At 41.9% G+C, this 19,841-nt stretch overlaps 1 protein-coding gene across 1 annotated transcript in view; it reads left to right on the top strand.

Moving 5' to 3' along the window:
- Nars2 (asparaginyl-tRNA synthetase 2, mitochondrial) overlaps positions 1–19,841 on the top strand; it is a 107,448-nt gene that overhangs the window by 67,316 nt on the left and 20,291 nt on the right. Inside the window, exons 6-7 of the mRNA XM_045146528.1 lie at positions 392–458; positions 10,107–10,244. Coding sequence (XP_045002463.1) covers positions 392–458; positions 10,107–10,244 — 205 coding nt within the window. The remainder of the gene's footprint in view (positions 1–391; positions 459–10,106; positions 10,245–19,841) is intronic.

The following is a 19,841-nucleotide window of genomic DNA, read 5'->3' on the forward strand; positions in this document are numbered from 1 at the left end:
TGGCTAACGTGGGACCTGGGGAACCGAGCCTTGAACCGGGGTCCTTAGACTTCACAGGCAAGCGCTTAACCGCTAAGCCATCTCTCCAGCCCGAGCCTCAGTATTTTATACCTTTTAGGAGGACATTGACATAACATGGGTTTAAAGGAGCTATTGCTTAAGAGACCATCTCTCTGTGCATGCATTGTGTGTTGATCAGGAGTGGTGTTATTGAAGGACCGCTTCTCCGTATGCAGATCAGACTTCCATAAGATTAGACCAGCATTAATTCCAATTACGCAGTACTCATTCATGACCTCATACACTGCTGGCTTTCCTCATTTTAAAATGGCCAGGTTTAGAGCAGCCCATTGTGTTAACCTTTCTCTGCCTTTACCTTGTTTTCTTCTAGCATTTCTTATACGGAGGCAGTAGAAATCTTAGAGCAAGCATCCCAGAACTTCACCTTTACCCCGAAGGTATTATACAGTGTGTGTGGAGGGGGGGGGGCTTGTCTATTGTCCATACCTTCCTTATGAAAGTAACTTCATTTCTTTTATTATCATGATGTGTATTATTTTCTTATCTGTGTGCTTTGGTGTTTTTTGGACTTTGTTGAGATAAAAAATAATGTCAAAACAGAATTATATTATTTGGAATTACAATAATTAAAGAGCTACTATATAAGGGTCTGCCAAGATTAGGAAGATGAAAATCTAAAGCAAAAATGATAATCAGCCCGGAGTGATGGCACATGCATTTAATTCCAGCACTCCAGAGGCAGAGGTAGGAGGATTGCTGAGAATTCAAGGCCACCCTGAGACTACATACAGCCTGGGCTACAGCAAGATCCTACTTCCAAAAAAACAACACATATTTTTTAAAAGTTAATTGACAAAAAGTTACAAAATATGGCCTGGAGGGATGGCTTAGCAGTTAAGGTGTTTGTCTACAAGGCCAGAGGGCCCAGGTTCACTTCCCCAGGATCCACATTAGCCAGATGCACAAGGGGGCGCATATGTCTAGAGTTCATTTACAGAGGTGGGAGGCCCTGGTACACCCATTCTCTCACTCTCTTTCCCTCTTTCTCTGTCAAATAAATAAAAATTAAATTTTTTTTTTTAAGTTACAAAATACACTTAAGCAACAAATTAACACATTCAGCCTGTTTGCTTTCCATTTGAACTTTTTGGAGCCTTTAATTTTTCTTTTTGTTTGTTTTTGTTTTTTTGTTTTTCAAGATAGGGTCTCACTTTAGCCCAAGCTGACCTGGAATTCACTAGGTAGTCTCAGGATGGCCTTGAACTCACAGTGATCCTCCTACCTCTGCCTCCCAAGTGCTGGGATTAAAGGCGTGTGCCATCATGCCCAGCTGGAGCCTTTAATTTTGAGCTACTCAAAATGGGGTTTTGTTGGCTTGTTTTGCTTTGCTTTTTTATTATTATTAACAACATTTTGTATGGATGCATCATGTGTTAGCACCTTCTTCTTTGCCTCGTCCCTGCCTCCATTCCTCTGGGGACCCGCCTCAGTGGGTTTGCAGGTATTCCCCATGAGGTTGTGGGTTATGCGTTGTAGGAGTAGCACTCATTTTTTTAGGGGGGGAGGGAATGCCTCTGGGCATGACGTCTCAACCTGTGTATTTTACAATCTTTCCTCCTCCTCTTCCACAAAGTTCCCTGAGCAGTGGCGGGTGAGTTTTCAGTCTACTTCAGTGATGTTCTACTTAGGAGCCTCTGGATCTCTACGTTGGTAGGTGTTAAGCATCCGCAGGGTCTGTCTCCTTCACCTTGGCACTGGTTATCAAGAACAGCATGGAAGCAGCATTCTTGCTCATCTTCCCAAATCCTCTGTTGTTTCAGCTGTGGCTTGGCTGAAGTGTGAGGGTAGTTTATCTCCTTGGGTCTCGCTACCTTCTGAAAAAGAACAGATTCTCCAATGGAGAGTGAAGTCAGCATAATTTAACTGGGGTAAGCATTATTAATTTAGGGAGAATTTGATGTATGTAACCCCTCTTTTAGCCAAAAACTAGTAAAGGCTTGACACTGGAGAACATAATCTTTGTCTCCATAGGATTCTGATCTTGTTCCCAATTCCAGAGATGGGTTCCTTTATACTGAACAGATCTCTTAGCCAATCAGAAAGGTATCGGTTACCCATCAAGGCTGTGTGCCCCTGTTGCGCTGGTGTGTACATCCTGTCAGGATGTTTGCTTGAGTAGCTTAGACCTCTGGTTGCGCAGACCATTGTTGGCCGTTTTCCCCCAGTAGCTCATGTAGCGCTTTCTTGTTTGAGACAGGCCATCTGGGGACTGACTGGCGCTCTTCCAGATTCCACCCAGGTCTCTCCATGCTCTTTGTTGGCTGCATATGGTGTCATCAGCAATAGGGTCTTAACCTTTTGCCTCAGGCAGATAATCAAGTGCTTTGACAGAAACCTATCTTGTTTTGGGGACCTTGTAGGTCTCCAATGAACAACTCATTTTGGGTAGCAACTGATTTCTGGTACAGGCCAGAGAAAAATAATTTTTTTTTTAGGTTAGCCTTTATCTCATTCTCTCCAGGGCCCTTCTTTTCAGGTGCTCCCCCCTTACTCCTGATGAGAGTTTTATCTTTTTGACTATCTTCAAGGATAAAGGTTCCTATGGTACCAGTTCATTTTGAATTTAGTTTTGCGTTTGTTTTCCCCCACTCTTCCCTTTCCCTCCCCCAAAACCTTTCCATCCCTATTGTCTGGGCCTTGAGTTGCCTAGCAGGTATGTCAGCAACTTGAGCTGGTCCAGGTTAGGAACCACAGATAAGTGAGAGTATGCATGCAGTGTTTTTCTTTCTGTGATTGTGTGAGTTCTCTGAGTATAATCTGTTCCAAGTGTGTCCGTTTTTCTACAAATTTCATTGTATTGTTTTTTCTTACTGCTGAGTAGAATTCCATTGTGTAAATGTACCACAACTTCTTCATCTGTTCATACAATCATGGGCACTTGGGTTGATTCAGTTCTTACAAGTTTATATTCCCACCAACAGTGGGTGAGGGTTCCTCTTTCTGCACATCCTTCCCAACATTTGTTTGATATTTTAATGCTTGCTATCCTTATAGGAGTAATGTGGAATCTCATATTTGTTTTAATTTGTATTTCTCTTATGTTTAAGAATGTTGATCATTTTCTTAAGTATGTTTTAGCCATTTGTATTTCTTCCTCTGAGAACTGCTATTCAGTTCTCTGCCTCATTTTTAGAGTGGGTTGTTGGATTTTTTTTAATTGTTTAGAAGTTCTTTGTAGATTCTAGATATTAGGCCTCTGTCAGTGGTACAACTGGAGAAAATTTTCTCCCATTCAGTGGGTAATCTATTGGTTTTGCTTATGGTATGTTTGTTTGTGCAAATGCTTTTTAACTTCATGAGATTCCATTGGTTGAATGATTTTTTTTAATTTATTTCCTGGGCTACTGGAGTCCTATATCATAGAGAGTTCCTCCTATTTTTTCTTCCAGTAGAAGAGTTTCAGGTCTTATATTGAGGTCTTTGGAGCCATTTAAACTTGATTTTTGTGTATGGTGAGTTGAAGTGGGTTGTTTCATTTGTCTACACGTGGTTATCCAATTTGTCCAGCACCATTTGTTGAAGATGCTGTCTTGTTTCCCATCTATATTATTGGCACCTTTGTCAAAGATCAAGTAGCTGTAGTTACTTGACCTAAGGTCTGGGTCTTAAACTCTGTTCCATTGCTCTATATTTCTGTTTCTATGCCAGTACCATGCTGTTTTTGTTACTATGGCTTTGTAATATAGCTTTAGATAAAGTATGATGATACCTCCAGAGGTGTTTCTTTTGCTGAGGATATATTTGGGTATCCAAGGCCTGTTGCTATTCCATATGAATTTTGAGAACATTTTTTCCATCTCTGAAGAATGGTGCTGGAATTTTTATTGTTATTGCATTAAATCTGTGTATTGCTTTTAGCAGAATTGCCATTTTCACAATATTAATTCTACCTGTATCCAGGAGCATGGGAGGTCTTTCCATCTTCTCAAGTCCTCCTTGATTTCTTTTTTTGAGGTTTTTTATGTTCTAATTATATAGGTCTTTTACATCCTTGGTTAGTGTTATTCCAAGGTATTTAATTTTTTGTTGCTATTGAAATAGGACAGCCTCACTGGTTTCTTTCTCTGTGTGTTTGTCCTTTGCATATTGAAAAGCTACTGATTTTTGTATATTGATTTTTGTATCCGAACACTTTGCTAAAGGAATTAATCACCTTTACAGGTTTTATGGTACATCTGTTTTTGATACATATAGATGTATGATTGTGATGTCCTCACCTTGTAAATAAGAAGTGGCCTTCTTTGGCCTTTTTGATTATTTTTGGTTCGAAGTTTATTTTATTGGATATTAATATAGGAACACCTGCTTGTTTATCTCTATTTGCTTGGAATATTGTTTTCCATCTTTCACTCTGAGAAGGTATCTGTCTTTAGTGGTGAGGTGGGTTTCTTGAAGACAGCAGAGAGAACAGTCAATTTTTCTGATCCATCCTGTTAACTGTGTCTTTTGATGGGTGAATTAAGACCACTAATGTTTAAGGTTATAACTATGAGGTTTGATTTAATCCCTACCATGATGGAGTACTTCATGAGTTTTGGTGCCTTCATGGACTTTGCACTTTTTGAACCATCTTTAGTTTTGGTTATTGTGGTCTTGTATGCTCTTGAGATTGGTTGTTTGACTCTTCTGTGTGTATTCCCTGAAGTACTCTCTATAGGTTTGGCTTTATGTTCATATAATCATAGAGTTTCCTTTTTCATGGAAAGTTTTTCACCATCTATTATGAGGGATACTCTCACTGGGTACAGCAGCTTGAGTTGGACACCATAGATTTTTAGACTTTGAAGTATTCCATTCCAGACCCTTCTCTCAGGGTATCCATTGAAAAATCAGAGGTAATTCTGATGGGATTACCTTTGTATGTAGTGAGTTGTTTCTCTCGTGCTACTTTTAGTGTTCTCTCTTTGTTAAGAGTTTTAGGGAAGCCGGGCGTGGTGGCGCACGCCTTTAATCCCAGCACTCGGGAGGCAGAGGTAGGAGGATTTCCATGAGTTCAAGGCCACCCTGAGACTACAGAGTTAATTCCAGGTCAGCCTGGACCAGAGTGAGACCCTACCTCGAAAAACCAAAAAAAAAAAAGAGTTTTAGGGCTGGAGAGAGGGCTTAGCAGTTAAGCACTTGCCTGTGAAGCCTAAGAACCCCGGATTGAGGCTCAATTCCCCAGGACCCACGTTAGCCAGATGCCCAAGGAAGCACATGCATCTGGAGTTCGTTTGCAGTGGCTGGAGGCCCTGGCACCCCCATTCTCTCTCATTTTTTCTCTCTTTCCTACTTTCTCTGCCTGTCACTCTCAAATAAATAAAAAAAATTTTTTTAAAAAAAGAGATTTAACTACGATGTTCCTTAGAGAGTTTCTTCTTTGACCCTGTCAGTTTTGTGTTCTGTGAGGTTTTGTTGTTGTTGTTTTGTTTTGTTTTTAAATCTAGATGGTCCTCTCTTTTGCAAGATTGGAAAATTTTTTCTTCAGTAATTTTTTTGAATATGTTCTCTATGCCTCTAGCCTGGATTTTCTCTCTTTCTGGTATGCCCATGGTATATGGATATCTGGTTGTTTAAGGGTATCCCACTGTTCCCTCTTATTCTGTGTCCATGATTTGTGTTTGTTGTTTGTTTTTTTTTTTTTTTTTTTTTTTTTTGGACTTAGGAAAGTTTTTGGACTCCCAGTCATTTCTCTGTCCATTATTCTGTCTTGTCATCCAACCCAGAGATTCTGTCTTCCACAAGAGTAACTGTTAATGAGAGGTTCTAGAGAGGCTTTTAAAAGCTCTATTTGATTTTCTGTTTTCTGTTGTGTTAATTTACATCATGTTCATCTCTTTTTTGAGATACAATTTCAGTTAAAGGTCTGATGCTTTCTGGAATTCACATTCAGCTTAATCAGCTGGTCATTGAGATCTTCCATTTGTTGACTCGCCTTCACTTCATTTATATCTCTTTTGAGGTTTCTATGGTTTTCTTCAGTTAAGTCAAGTCTAGTGACAAAAGCTGAGTGCTCTAAGAGCTGATTTCACTCAATTTCATTTATGTGATTGTTGGTTTTTTGATGACTTGCTTCTAGAGTTCAGTAGTTCTTTTGATCAAGGTCACATAACTTGCTTGTTGTGTTTTCATTTTGGGATTCAGTTTCTGCTGATTTCTCTGTGACTTCATTGGAGGCTTCCATTGTGGGACTAGGCATCTTTGGCAGAGATCTCTCAGTTTTTTGAGTTATGTTGGTTCTATTGCATTGTGGTCTATTCATCTTGGGAAAACATTCTGTTTTGTTGAGGAGGAAACAAGTATTTGTCCTTGTAGGATCTTCAGTGAGTGTTCTGTTTTAAATCTTAACTGGATTGGTATATGACAGGGTTATAACTGCAGATGTGGAGATTGCAAGTACATCAAAGGCACCTGGGGACCTAGGAGGTAGGGAACTGGGAGATCTGGCCTAGTCACTCCATTTGCATGCACTCTTCAGTACATGGGGATCAGGTGTTGGGGAACCAGGAGCCAAGAAGCTAGGTAGCCAGGGGCAAGAGACCAGCTCCTACAGTGGCCCATTCGCCCTCTGGCTCAGGGAAATAGGGATTTGGGTACCCAGGGGCCAGTCAATCAGGAAACCAGAGCAAAAGGCCTGCTTCTGCAGCACACGCAGGGACCTGACCTGCTCAAGCCTACAGCAGGAGAAGTAGGACCAGGGAACTGGGGCGTGGAGAAGGGACCAGAGACAGTGCCCAACTCACTTCATATGTGCACCCTCTGGAGCAGAGGATCTAGGAGCTGGGGACCCGAGGACAGTTCAGTCAGGAAGGCAGAGCTAGGGGCCTGCTTTTGCAGCAAGGGTCCAGGCATCCCCAAGCCAGTAGCAGGGGAACTGGGACCAGGAAACTAGGCTGCCTTTTTGTATGTTTTTTTGATGCCCATCACTGCAAGCACACAATGTTAGAAGCAAGTCTTCTCCTTCCCATTCCAGTGTTTCCCAGTATTTGAGTGTTCCCAGGCCGGCAGCCATGCTTCCCACTGCTGCTGCTGTGTTTCCTGCCACCTGCACGCTGTTCGTGTGCCCCATCTGGTGCTCACCTGGTTCCTTGTCCGTGAGGCTTCCATGCTTTCCAGTGAATCAGTCGCTCAGTGAAGGACTGGCTCATTCATAAAGCACTAGCCACTCTAGCCTGCCTACCGGAGTTTGAATCCGCAGACTCCACATGACAGTCAGAAGCCGTGTTGGATTTCTGTAATCCTGACACCAGCCATGAGATGGGAAGTAGGACAGGAGAATTTGCATGAAACTTGTAGACAAGCTAGCCTGGAGAATATAGCCTTGAACAAGGAAAATGAGAAATTCCGCATGCACGTGCAAGCACACACATACACACTCCAAACGAGGAGTCAAGACCGAGAACATTCATACTAATTTGAAGGTGGTGGGGCAGACTGGGTGTGATACAGTTTCAGATTAAGAAGCACAGACCACTTAGTAAATTAATGAAAGCTTATTGTGAGTGCCAGGGCTCATCAGGGAAGCAGATCAGATTTCAATATGAGACAGCCACACCTGCTCATGTCGAACTGGACTGTGAAGTACAGTGTGTGAGCCAGCCACAGAGGAGGTGTCCAATACGACCCCAGAGGTCTGTTCCTGCAGACCAAGAATCCATTGTCAAGAACTGCAGTTTGATGCACCACATCGTGATCACCATGGTAGTTTTCTTATTCCTTGTTTTTTCCCTTTGCCCATTCCTTTATTTGCACATAAACTAAATTGCCAATTGTATGTTTTGATTTGCATCAAACAAAGATGGGGATAGAGAAACATACTGGCAGTGTAACTGCTCCCCTTTCTGCATTAGTGGCGTGTTCATTCAGCTCTCATTTTTATCTTCCATTAAGTTGTCTGATTGGTTTTGGTACCGCCCCGGAAAGCTGTGCGAAGCAGCGGTCCAGGACCCTCCCGGGCCGTGGCTGATGAAGCAGATAATGAATGAAGTCAGAGAGCAACAGTCATACTAATTGTAACAGAAAAACCTGCCATGTCAAAACCCTCACATACTTTATTCAGTTGGAGAATTTAATATTTTTATTTATCATTGTAGAATCGAGGACAGTTTTAAATTTTTGTTTGTATGTAGCTGTTACATATAAGCTAATCTGTATTTCTAAAGAAGACAAACCTAAGATAGTTTTTTCAAAGTGTTTTATTGTTTATACAAGTTTAAAGTAGAGAAGGGGAAGATGTGCTATACGAGTGGAAGTAGTGAGGTATTACAGAGAACGCATTGCCTTTGTCTCTAGGCTGTCCCTGTTGCTAGTCCCATCCCTGCTCGTCAGATGCTTTTGTACATTCTTTTACCTTCTGTACATTATTTGGGGGGGTTGTTTTTGTTTTTTTTTTTTTTTTTTTTTTTTTTTTTTTTTTTTTTTGGTTTTTCGAGGTAGGGTCTCTCTCTGATCCAGGCTGACCTGGAATTAACTGTGTAGTCTCAGGGTGGCCTTGAACTCACGGCGATCCTCCTACCTCTGCCTCCCGAGTGCTGGGATAAAAGGCGTGCGCCACCACGCCTGGCTTCCTTTTTTGGTTTTTTGAAGTAGTCTCTTACTGTAGCCCAGGCTGACCTAGAATTCACTATGTAGTTTTCAGAGTGGCCTCAAACTCACGGCAGTCCTCCTACCTCAGCCTCCTGAGTGCTGGGGTTAAAGGGGTGCACCACTACACCTAGCTCTTTCATTCATTTTTAATAGTAACTTGTCATTTTGTTGTTGTTGTTGTTTACTTTTGTGGATTTTGAGGCAGTCTCATATAGTCCCAGCTGGCCTCAAACTTACTATGCAATATGACCTTGAAATCCTGACCCTCCTGCTATACCTTCCAAGTGCTAGGAAATAGCAAGTGGTTTGGGGTTTTTTGTTGTTGTTGTTTTGGGGGGGAGGTTGTTGTTGTTTTTAGTTTATTTGTTTATTTGGCAGAGAGAAAATGGGCATGACAGGACCTCCAGCCTCTGCATACCAACTCAAGACGCATGTGCTACTTTGTGCATCTGTCTTACCTGGGTCCTGGGGAATCAGACCTTTAGCTTTGCAGGCAAGCACCTTAACCACTGAGCCATCTCTCCAGCCCTGTTTTTGGTTTGGTTTGGTTTGGTTTGGTTTGGTTTGGTTTGGTTTGGTTTGGGGGGGTTCTTTGTTGTTATTGTTGTTAATATTTTATTTGAGAGCGAGAAAGAGGCAGATAGAGAGAGAAAGAATAAGCATGCCAGGGCCTCCAGATGCATGTACCACGTTGTGCATCTGGCTTTATATGGTTCTTGGGGAATCGAACCTGGGTTATTAGGCTTTGCAGACAAGCACCCTAACTGCTAAGCCATCTCTCCAGCCCCCTTTCTGCCTGTTTTGTTTTGTTTTGTTTTGTTTTTATAATCAATTGATTCTTTGTGTAATTGTCAGTTTGTCTCCTGCTGTGGAAGCTTCATAAAGCCAGGAATGATAACCTTTTCTTTTTTACTACCATATTCAATGCCTATCATAGAATTTAATAGGCACATTAGTATTTACTAAATAAATAAATGGAGCTGTGATATTACATATTCACCAAGGAGCATCTCATATGAGTGGCTCTTTTATTCAAAGTAATTCACTAGTAAAAAGCCATCTAGCAAAAGATAGGCACAATATTAGGAATATTATCTTGTGCCATTTAATTTCCTGAGACTTAGAACAGCGAGTGGGGAGAATCTCCCAGCAGCATTAATAAAACCCACAGTACTGCCTCAATTTTATCCCTTTGGAAAGTGCTTTGTTTTCCTGCCTGTGCTGGCCACTTGCTCCTGAAAAGGGGGAGGAGAGCAAAAACACTGGTGTTTATCTACTGGGTTCTGCTTTCATCTTTCCAGGCCTTTGCTGTTCTTGTTAGCAAGAATTTCCTTTTAGTTTAGTCAGCTGTGTAACCTTCTTGGTCATGTCCACACATTACTGAGCCCCAGGGAGAGAAGTGATCCCTGTTATTTTCATGTGCAGGTATTTCAGCCCTGCCCTCCTTTTTCTCATCGCAGTGGGGCACTGATCTGCAGACTGAACACGAGAAGTACCTGGTGAAGCACTGTGGCAGCGTACCAGTCTTCGTCACTGACTATCCACTAGCGATCAAGCCATTCTACATGAGGCATAATGAAGGTGGCCCCCCACATACAGTAAGAAAAAACAATATTTAATAAAGGTCTGTTATCTCAGAGTATGGGGTTTTCCCTTGATTTAATTTAACTTAGCTTAAATCTGCTTAAGTTATGTCCATCACTCTTCTTTATAAATGATAGTTTAATGAAGGTACCTCCTCCCACAGACTGCAATGATTTATAAGCATGCTTTTTCATTTCCTTCACAGTGAGTCCTTAGTTTAACACATGCAAGTATGCGTTTCATTTTGCTTTTGTTTTTGTTTGAGCAGCTGAGATCAGTGTGTGGCCAATACCAGTTAACCATCGGGTTCAGTGACGATTGGGAGACTCCTGGAAGGGAAGCTCACGCGGCAGTGGATGGTGCCCGTGTTACAATCAGGCAGAAGAGCCAGTGGCTTGACCAGAGTGCTTTGAGCTAGGCTATAAATAGAAGCGGGAAAGGCAATGGAGGGATGAAGGAGGTCTAATCAGATTCTGTCCATCACAAGCTTTGTCTGTCTCTCATCTCTTCAGTCTCTCCCTATTTCTAATTTCTTAATTTTAATTTTATATGTACATTTATGTATGCATGTGTGCATGACCACAACATACTTCAGATTCTTTGATTCCACCTCCCATTGGCCACTTGGCATCCAGCTTTAAGTGGGTGCTGAGACATGGAACATGAACCAGCTGATTTTGCAAACAAGCAACTTTAACTGCTGAGCCATCTCCCCAGCCCTTCTCTTCTATTCTTTTTTTCTATCTTTAATTTTACTTTACTTGTTAACTTTCACCGTATTTATCTTACAAAATGGCCATTATACAAAAATATACTTTGACTTTAAAAAAATATTTATTGAATAGTTATATATTTAATATCATTACTTATGAAAGTCCAAGAGATAAATACATTCATCTTAGAATGGGCCTAAAAACTAAACTTTGCTATCTAGTACTTTCCATTTACTTTTGAAAATGAAAGTCATGCCCCGGCAGTAAACCGTGTGTCCCCATCTGAGTATACAAGGTTATTTATTTGAATATATTTCCTGTTTTCTCTTATAATATTATTCAGACAGTGGTAGGCCAGGAATGGTGGCACACACCTTTAATCCCAGCACTTAGGAGGCAGAGGTAGGAGGATCACTGTGAGTCTGAGGCCAGCCTGAGGCAAGATAATGAATTCCAGGTCAGCCTGGGCTAGAGCAAGAGAGCAAGACCCTACCTCAAAAAAAAAAAAAAAAAAAGGCTGGAGAGATGGCTTAGCGGTTAAGGTGCTTGCCTGCAAAGCCAAAAGGACCTCAGCTCAGTTCCCCAGTTCCCACATAAGCCAGATGCACAAGGTGTCACATGCATCTGAAGTTCATTTGCAGTGGCTGGAAGCTCTGATGTGCCCATTCTCTCTCTCTCTCCCTCCCTCCCTCCCTCTTTCAAATAAATAAACAAAAATTTTACAAAGACAGTGCTGGCCACATACTACCGTCTCTTGAAATCCTGGAACAGTTTTGCCAGAAAGCGTAGTTTTCTCTATTACATTAGTAAACTAAAATGCAAAGATGATGAGTGTGATTTAGCCCCACTCCCAACTGCTACACAATGACCCTGTATTCATCTAATATCTCTGAATAGAGCACTTTTCATTCACTCAGTTCTGCACTCCCTTAGATTCTGCTCCTGGTTACCCAGCCACATGGAGCCTTTTCTGGGTTTGTGTAACATTTAAAGAATAGTACAGTTAGCAGTGTGTATATATTTTGTAATCTCTGAGTAACTTTTGCTTTCCCAAACTAAACTCTTCCTCAAGATTACTCCTAATTTGGGGCTGGAGAGATGACTCAGTGGTTAAGGCACTTCGCTGCAGAGCCTAACAACCTGAGTTTGATTTCCCCAGTCCACATAAAGCCAGATGCACAAAGTAGCGCATGCATCTGGAGTCTGTTTGCAGCAGCTGGAGGCCCTGGCATGCCCCCATTCTCTCTGTCCCTCTGCTCACAAATGATAACCCCAATTGTCTGGGAGGGTTTGTGGGGCGTCACATTTTAGACTAGATCCTGCATCTACTGCTCCACCTCTGTCATGCCAACTGCAGCAGCTCTTATTAGGGTCAGTAGTGAACTTCACAATGTTAAGTCCACAAATTTGATTGGACCTCTCAGCATTATTCAGTACCATTAATGACTTCTTATGTTTAAAACTCACTTTTCCCTTGACTTTATCATGTTCTTTTTTTTTTTTTTTTTTTTTTTTGTTTTTGTTTTTTGTTTTTCGAGGTAGGGTCTCACTCTAGCCCAGGGTGACCTAGAATTCACTACGGAGTCTCAGGGTGGCCTCGAACTCATAGCGATCCTCCTACCTCTGCCTCCCAAGTGCTGGGATTAAAGGCATGTGCCACCACGCCCGGCTGACTTCGTCATGTTCTATTCTCTTACTTCCTGGCCTTTCTCAATGGTTATCCTTAAAAAAATATATATGTGTACATATATATATATATGTTTTTTTATTATTTGACAGAGAAAAGGGGAGAGTGAGAGAATGGGTGCGCCAGGGCCTCCAGCCACTGCAAACAACCTCCAGATGCATTCACCCCCTTGTGCATCTGGCTAATGTGCATCCTGGGGAATTGAACCCAGGTCCTTTGGCCTTCCAGGCAAACGCCTTAACCACTAAACCATACCTCCAGCTCCTCAATTATTCTTATAAATATTATAAATATTCTTCATAGTCTTCTATAGAGATCTTTCTACTAATCCACTAGACAACAGAATTCCTCAAGACTTAGTCCTTGGTCATCTTTCCTCTTGCCAGGTCATTTCATCTGTACCCATCATTTACAATTTATTCTCAAATAATTCAGAAATTTATTTTAAAGAAGTCTGCTCCAGACTTCTCTTTTTAATTCTGGACTCATGTCTTACTGCCTCATTGACTGCCATTTGTATATCTCAAAGACTTGTCAAGTGCAGTATCCAAAACTGAATCCATGGTTTCTCTTTCCCTGCCCCCAACCAAATTTGGTCTTCTTTCATTATTCTCTGTTCATATAATTATGTATGCTACATATCTAAGTAATCTTAGAAATCTTCCCTCTCTCACTTCCTATATTCAGGCTATTGCTAGGTTCTGACATTTTACCTCCTAAATATCCATTCACTTCCTTCCATCTCCACTTTTACCTTTTTAAATTAAGATCTTTTCATCTGGGCTGGGGAGAGGGCTCAGTGGTTAATAGCACTTGCCGCTTAAGCATGAGGCCCTCTTGGGCAGGAGACCACCAAGCTTAACTCCCCAAAACTCACATGAAAAACTGGGTTTGGAGCTGGAAAGAAGGCTCAGCCGTTAAAGGTACTTGCTTGCAAAACCTCTTGACCTGAGTTTTATTTCCCAGCGCCGACATAAAGCCAGATGTGCAAAGTAGAGCATGTGTCTGGTGTTCTTCTGTAGTGGTAAAAGGGTTCTGCTTTGCCTACCTCTCTTCCTTCTCCACCTTCTCTCTCAAATAAATAAGTAGAAATTTCTAATAAAAGTTGGTTGTAGTAACACACATCTGTAACCCTAGTCTATGGCAGGAAGAGACCAGAGAACTGCAGGGGCTCGCTGAATGATAGCAGCTCCAGATTGAGGAAGAGACTCTCGAGAAAACATGAGATTGAGTGAAAGAAAGGGACCTGAAGTTTACCTTTGGCCTTCACACATTAAAAAAGAAAATTCTTACTAGGCATGGTGGCTCACGCCTTTAGTCCCAGCATTTGGGAGGCAGGAGGATCACCAAGAGTTCAACGCCACCCTGAGATTACATAGTGAATTCCAGGTCAGCCTGGACTAGAGTGAAACCCTACCTCGAAAAAACAAACAAAACAAATTCTCATACTGAAGAGATGGATCAGTGGTTAAGGCACCTGTCTGCAGAGCCTAATGACCCAAGTTTGATCCCCCAGTGCCCACATGGCGCCAGATATGCAAAGTGATGCATGCATCTTGAGTCTGTTTGCAGTGGCTAGAGGCCCTGGCACACCCATTCTGTCTGTCTCTCTTCTATCTCTTTCTGCTTACAAATAAATAAATATAAAAAATTCTTTTCAATATGATAGAGAATGGAATTTCAAAGGGGAAAGTGTTGGGGGGGAGGGAGGGAATTACCATGGGATATTTTTTTATAATCATAGAAAATGCTAATAAAAATTTTAAAAAATTCTTTTCATCTCTTGCTTATGTCTGTTAGAGTAGAAGAAATTATGTTAAACCTAATTATGGGGCTGGAGAGATGGCTTAGTGTTTAAGGTGCTTGGCTGCAAAACCAAACAACCCAGGTTCAACTCCTTAGTAGCCATGCAAAACCTGTTGCACAAAGTGGCACACACCTCTGGAGTTCACTTGCAGCAGCTGGAGGCCCTGGTGTATCCATTCTCATATTCTTTCTGCCCGCCCTCCTCCCCCATCCCCTCCCTCCCTCTTTTTCATTCTCTCTCAGACAGACAAATACAATAAAAGTAAATATCTTCAAAACACAAACCTGATTGTTATCTCATTTCTTTTTTTTTTCCCCTTTGGTTTTTTGAGGGAGGGTCTCACTCTAGCTCAGGCTGACCTGGAATTCACTATGGAATCTCAGGGTGGCCTCAAACTCACAGCAATCCTCCTACGTCTGCCTTCCCTGTGCTGGGATTAAAGGCGTGCGCCACCACACCCAGCTACATTATCTCATTTCTTAAAACCAATCACTGCCTTCCTATTGCTCTACTACCCTTCTTCAACTTTGGACATGCAGTATTTCTTCCACCCTCAGTTTGTTTGTTTTTCCAGGTAGGGTCTCACTCTAGCCCAGGCTGACCTGGAATTCACTCTGTGGTCTCAGGGTGGCCTCAAACTCACGGTGATCCTCCTACCTCAGCCTCCCAAATGCTAAGATTAAAGGGGTGTGCCACCACACCCGGCTTACTTTTCAGTTTTGAACAGTCTTCCTTGCCTTAGTAATTTTACTTACTCTTCAGATTTCTACTCAGTCACCATTTCCTCAGAACTTTCCTTGACCCTCCAGACTGAGTCGTGGACCTGGGTCAGCTGCAGTGGACCCACCATGTTAATTTTCAGAGCTATTAACTCTTCATCCATCATAACTTTTTTAAACACATGTATAAATTTATACATACATGTATGACTCAGTAATGAATATTTCCCCTGCTCAGAGCATCCACAGATCTATTTTTTGCTCACTAGAATAAATACTCTTAGTGCCTAACATAATGGCTTGGGTATAGCAGGCATCTAATATCCATTGGGGTGGAGAGATAACTAGATGAATGGTTGGCCGAATGGAATCCAACATCATCTTAGACACTTTGGAAATAGCTAAGGAGGTTGCTGGGATAGGGCTAAAAGAGTTCTTGCACTAAATTTGTGAGTAAGGGCAACAATGTAAAGGGAAGTATAAAGGCCCAAGGTCAGCCTGGACTAGAGTGAGACCCTACCTCAAAAGAACCAAAATAAATAAATCAATCAATAAAAGGCAGTTCTATCCTCGTATGTCCTAGACTGCGATCTCAGACCATGAAAGCACTATAATGAGACTTCAGTATACTTCCATAATTTATGTTCCTATAGCATTAGCTTCTCATAAATTATTCAGATGTCATTCAATAAAGCTATTTATATTAGCCATAGATAGTAGCATTTATACTAGCAATTTATGTCTCCTTTCAGCTTACTTCTATAAAGCATTTGCTTCTCTCCCTAGTTTATGGTTTTTCAGTGGTGAACACACAGACTTTGGAACATACTTCATGTTATTTTTTAACAGGATTTTTTTTAACAGATTTTTAGTAGGGTTGGGAGAGTTTGTTTAGGGGACTCAATGCAGTCTGAAAAAGTATGAAGCTGGGCATGGTGGCTCACCCACACAATCCCAGCACTGAAGAAGTTGAGGCAGAAGGATTTCTGTAACTGATAGGCCAGCCTGGGCTACAGAGTTGAGATATCTCGAAATCTGCCTTCTCTCACCTCCCCCAAAAAAGTAACATAGGGTATGTTTCCTAGGTACTTTCTCTAAGGATTTAAAAGAGAATAGGTAAAGATTTAACCTGCACTTACAGCCTTGAGCCAGAAGTAAAAGACAGTAAAATGGTGTGTTTCTATAGTAATATTTCTTTCTTTTTCTCCACCCCCCCCATAAAAGCACTAAGTACATTGTATTAAGAGCTATTAATTCTGGGTTTGAAATTCAACTCTCTTATTAGCTATATGACCTAGGCATAGCTCTCTAATTACTGAGCCTTAGTGTTTCCCTCAGTACAGTCAGAGAAGTGGGTTAGATGACTTCTAAGGTACAATCTCTAAGATTCTCTGATGTTATGTAACCTGTTTTCCTTCACTGCCCTATGTAAGAATAACTTAGAAGTTATCAAATATATTTGATCATTTGAAAGAACCAATAAAAAAAAATCTAAGCAAACATGGAAAAATGTCACATGTCCCCGATTCTAGGTCCCTGAGTTAATTCCCCCCATTGCAGATGGCAAATATTCAACCTAAGCCAGTGGCATCTCTGAGAAGAATATTCATTACTGCCATGTGTGTCTAGGAAAAGGAACCACCCAGCAGTCTTGCGTAACATAGATCAGGACCATCAGGAAGTATTCAGGTTCTTGAAAATGTATCTGCATTTCTTAGATTAGTTTTAGTGATGTATTAGTGTTACATCAGAAAACTTCAAGCATTAGTAGCCCTTCAGTAAAGAATATACTGTGACGTCAGCTTAGACAGGGGAACACTCAACCAGGGGGTATCTAGTGAATTTCCCTAGGCTGTGATCAATTAACTGACATGCACCAAAATAAGTTGAGCCTGCAGTGATCAAAAGTAGTAAGGGGGGACTGGAGTGATGGCTTAGTGGTTAAGTCACTTGCCCGTGAAACCAAAGAACTCAGGTTCAATTCCCCAGTACCAGTGTAAACCCAATTCACTGAGTGGTGGATGCATCTAGAGTTTATTTGCAGTGGCTAGAGGCTCTGGTGTGCCCATTCTCTCTTCCTCTGCCTCTTTCACTCTGTCAATAAATAAAATATTGGGGCTGGAGAGATGGCGTAGCGGTTAAGCGCTTGCCTGTGAAGCCTAAGGACCCCAGTTCGAGGCTCGGTTCCCCAGGTCCCACGTTAGCCAGATGCACAAGGGGGCGCACGCGTCTGGAGTTCGTTTGCAGAGGCTGGAAGCCCTGGTGCGCCCATTCTCTCTCTCTCCCTCTATCTGTCTTTCTCTCTGTGTCTGTCTCTCTCAAAGAAATAAATAAATAAATAAATAATTTTTAAAAAATATAAATAAATAAATAAATAAATAAATAAAATATTGGGCCTGGAGAAATGGCTTAGCTGTTAAGGCACTTGCCTGTAAAGCCCAAGGACCCATGTTCAACTCCCCAGATCCCACATAAGCCAGTCACACAAGGTGATGTATGCACAGGGTCGCAATTGTGCACCAGGTAACACACACATCTGGAGTTCGATTACAGTGGCTAGAAGCCCCAGCACACCAATTCTCTCTCATATGTGAACACATTCTATCTCACTCTCACTCATTTTAAAAAAAAAAAAAAAAGGCCAGACTGTCAGGCTTGCCTCAAAAAAAAAAAAAAAGCTTTAAAAAGAAATCATAAACCTGGACATGGTGGTGCACACCTTTAATCTCAGCACTTGGAGGCAGAGGTAGGAGGATCACCATGAGTTCGAGGCCACCCTGAGACTACATAGTGAATTCCAGGTCAGCCTGAACTAGAGTGAAACCCTACCTCAAAAATCCAAAAACAGGGACTGGAGAGATGGCTTAGTTGTTAAGCACTTGCCTGTGAAGCCTGAGGACCCCGGTTCAAGGCTCAATTCCCCAGGACCCACGTTAGCCAGATGCACAAGATGGCCCATGCATCTGGAGTTTGTTTGCAGTAGCTGGAAGCCCTGGCACACCCTTCTCTCTCTATCTGCCTCTTTATCTCTCTGTCTGTCACTCTCAAATAAATAAAAATAAACAATCTAAAAATAAAAATAGATCATAGTCAATCACATTTGTTAACAGGGAAACTTGTAATTAAAACCACAGAGAGGGCTGGAGAGATGGCTTAGCGGTTAAGGCACTTGCTTGCAAAGCCAAAGGACCACAGTTCAATTCCCCAGTACCCACATTAGCCAGACATACAAGAGGACACACATGTCTGGAGTTCATTCGCAGTGACTAGAGGCCCTGACGCACCCATTCTCTCCCTCCCTTCCCCCACCCCCACCCTGTCAAATAAAAATAAAATAGCATTTAAAAATACTACATATAAAAAACCACAGAGAACAGTAATTCAGATGCCTAAAACAAGTCTGTAATCCTAAGTGCTAGTAACAGTGTTAGAAAATGCAGCTCTTTTGTACTACGGGCAGGAGTGTAAGGTGACACAGTTACTTTGAAACTGTTTGGCCGGACATACACTAGTCTGTTTTGCGTATGAAATGTCTGAGGCACCTAATTTATAAAAAGAAAATACTTGTTTAGCTCATAAGTTTGGAGGTTCAGTCCAAGACCAGACATTCCTACGGGTTTGGCCTCTGTTCAGAGCAGTAGTGGGGCCATCAAGCATCATGGAGGCTTGCATGAGTCCTTCCTCCTTTTCTGACAGCCTTCACAAGAACTAGCAAAAGGGTCACAGGAGAAAGAACTTGTGCCTCTATGACCCAAGGACACCTTCTCTAGCCATTCCCCACCACTTTCCCGTAGTAGTGCCTAGGACCAAGTCTTCAATCAAGTCCTTAGGAGACACAAGCCATATTCAAATTATGACACTACTACTAAGGCCCAGTATTCACATATTATCCAGTCCAGCAATTTAGTCTACAGCAAAAATCTATACTTGTGTTCACTGAAATATGGTGAAAGACTGCTCACAGCTGCAGCCTTTATAATAGTTCCAACGAGGAGGAACATCCCATCAAGAGGGAAATAAATACCTCATTCGTAGCCTGCCTAATGTAATGGGATGAGCAGTGAGAATAAGAACTCAGTGAAGAGGTATCAAATGAATTTCCCTGGGCTGAGGTTAATGGACTGGCCTACATCAAAACAGCTTGAGCCTCAAACCAGCAGATGTAGTGGAGAAGGCAAATGTCAGTAAATAAAGTGCCGTGTGCATGTGTGTCAGCATGATGAGCCTCGCGCGTAGAACTTTTCGTGAAAGAAGCCAAACCCAGAAATGGCTGTGCTTTGTGATCCTGTGTGGAGCAAGTGGCCGTGATGCTAGTCACATTTGGTAGGGTAGTAACTGAAAGGGCATCAGCAGGGTGGGGGTGGATGTTGATCTTGTTCTGTTTATCTTGCTCTTGTTTCTTGCCGGTGGCTTGTGTGTTCAAACAGAACTGTAGACTTGCTACTTTCGTATCCCATGCTGACTTGAATAAGCTGACTTGAATGCTGTTCTTTATCATCACAAGCTTACTATGAAGTCAGATTAACTAAAGTTTATAAAATGGCTTTGCAAATTAAACTATACCAATATTAGCCAAGCATAGTGGTAAACGCCTTTAATCCCAGCACGGGGTCAGGGAGGTGGAGGCAGAAGTAGGAGGATCACCATAAGTTCAAGGCCAACCTGGGCTAAAGAGAGATCCTGCC

Source organism: Jaculus jaculus, chromosome 3 (genome assembly GCF_020740685.1).
Source record: "Jaculus jaculus isolate mJacJac1 chromosome 3, mJacJac1.mat.Y.cur, whole genome shotgun sequence".
Lineage (NCBI taxonomy): Eukaryota > Metazoa > Chordata > Mammalia > Rodentia > Dipodidae > Jaculus > Jaculus jaculus.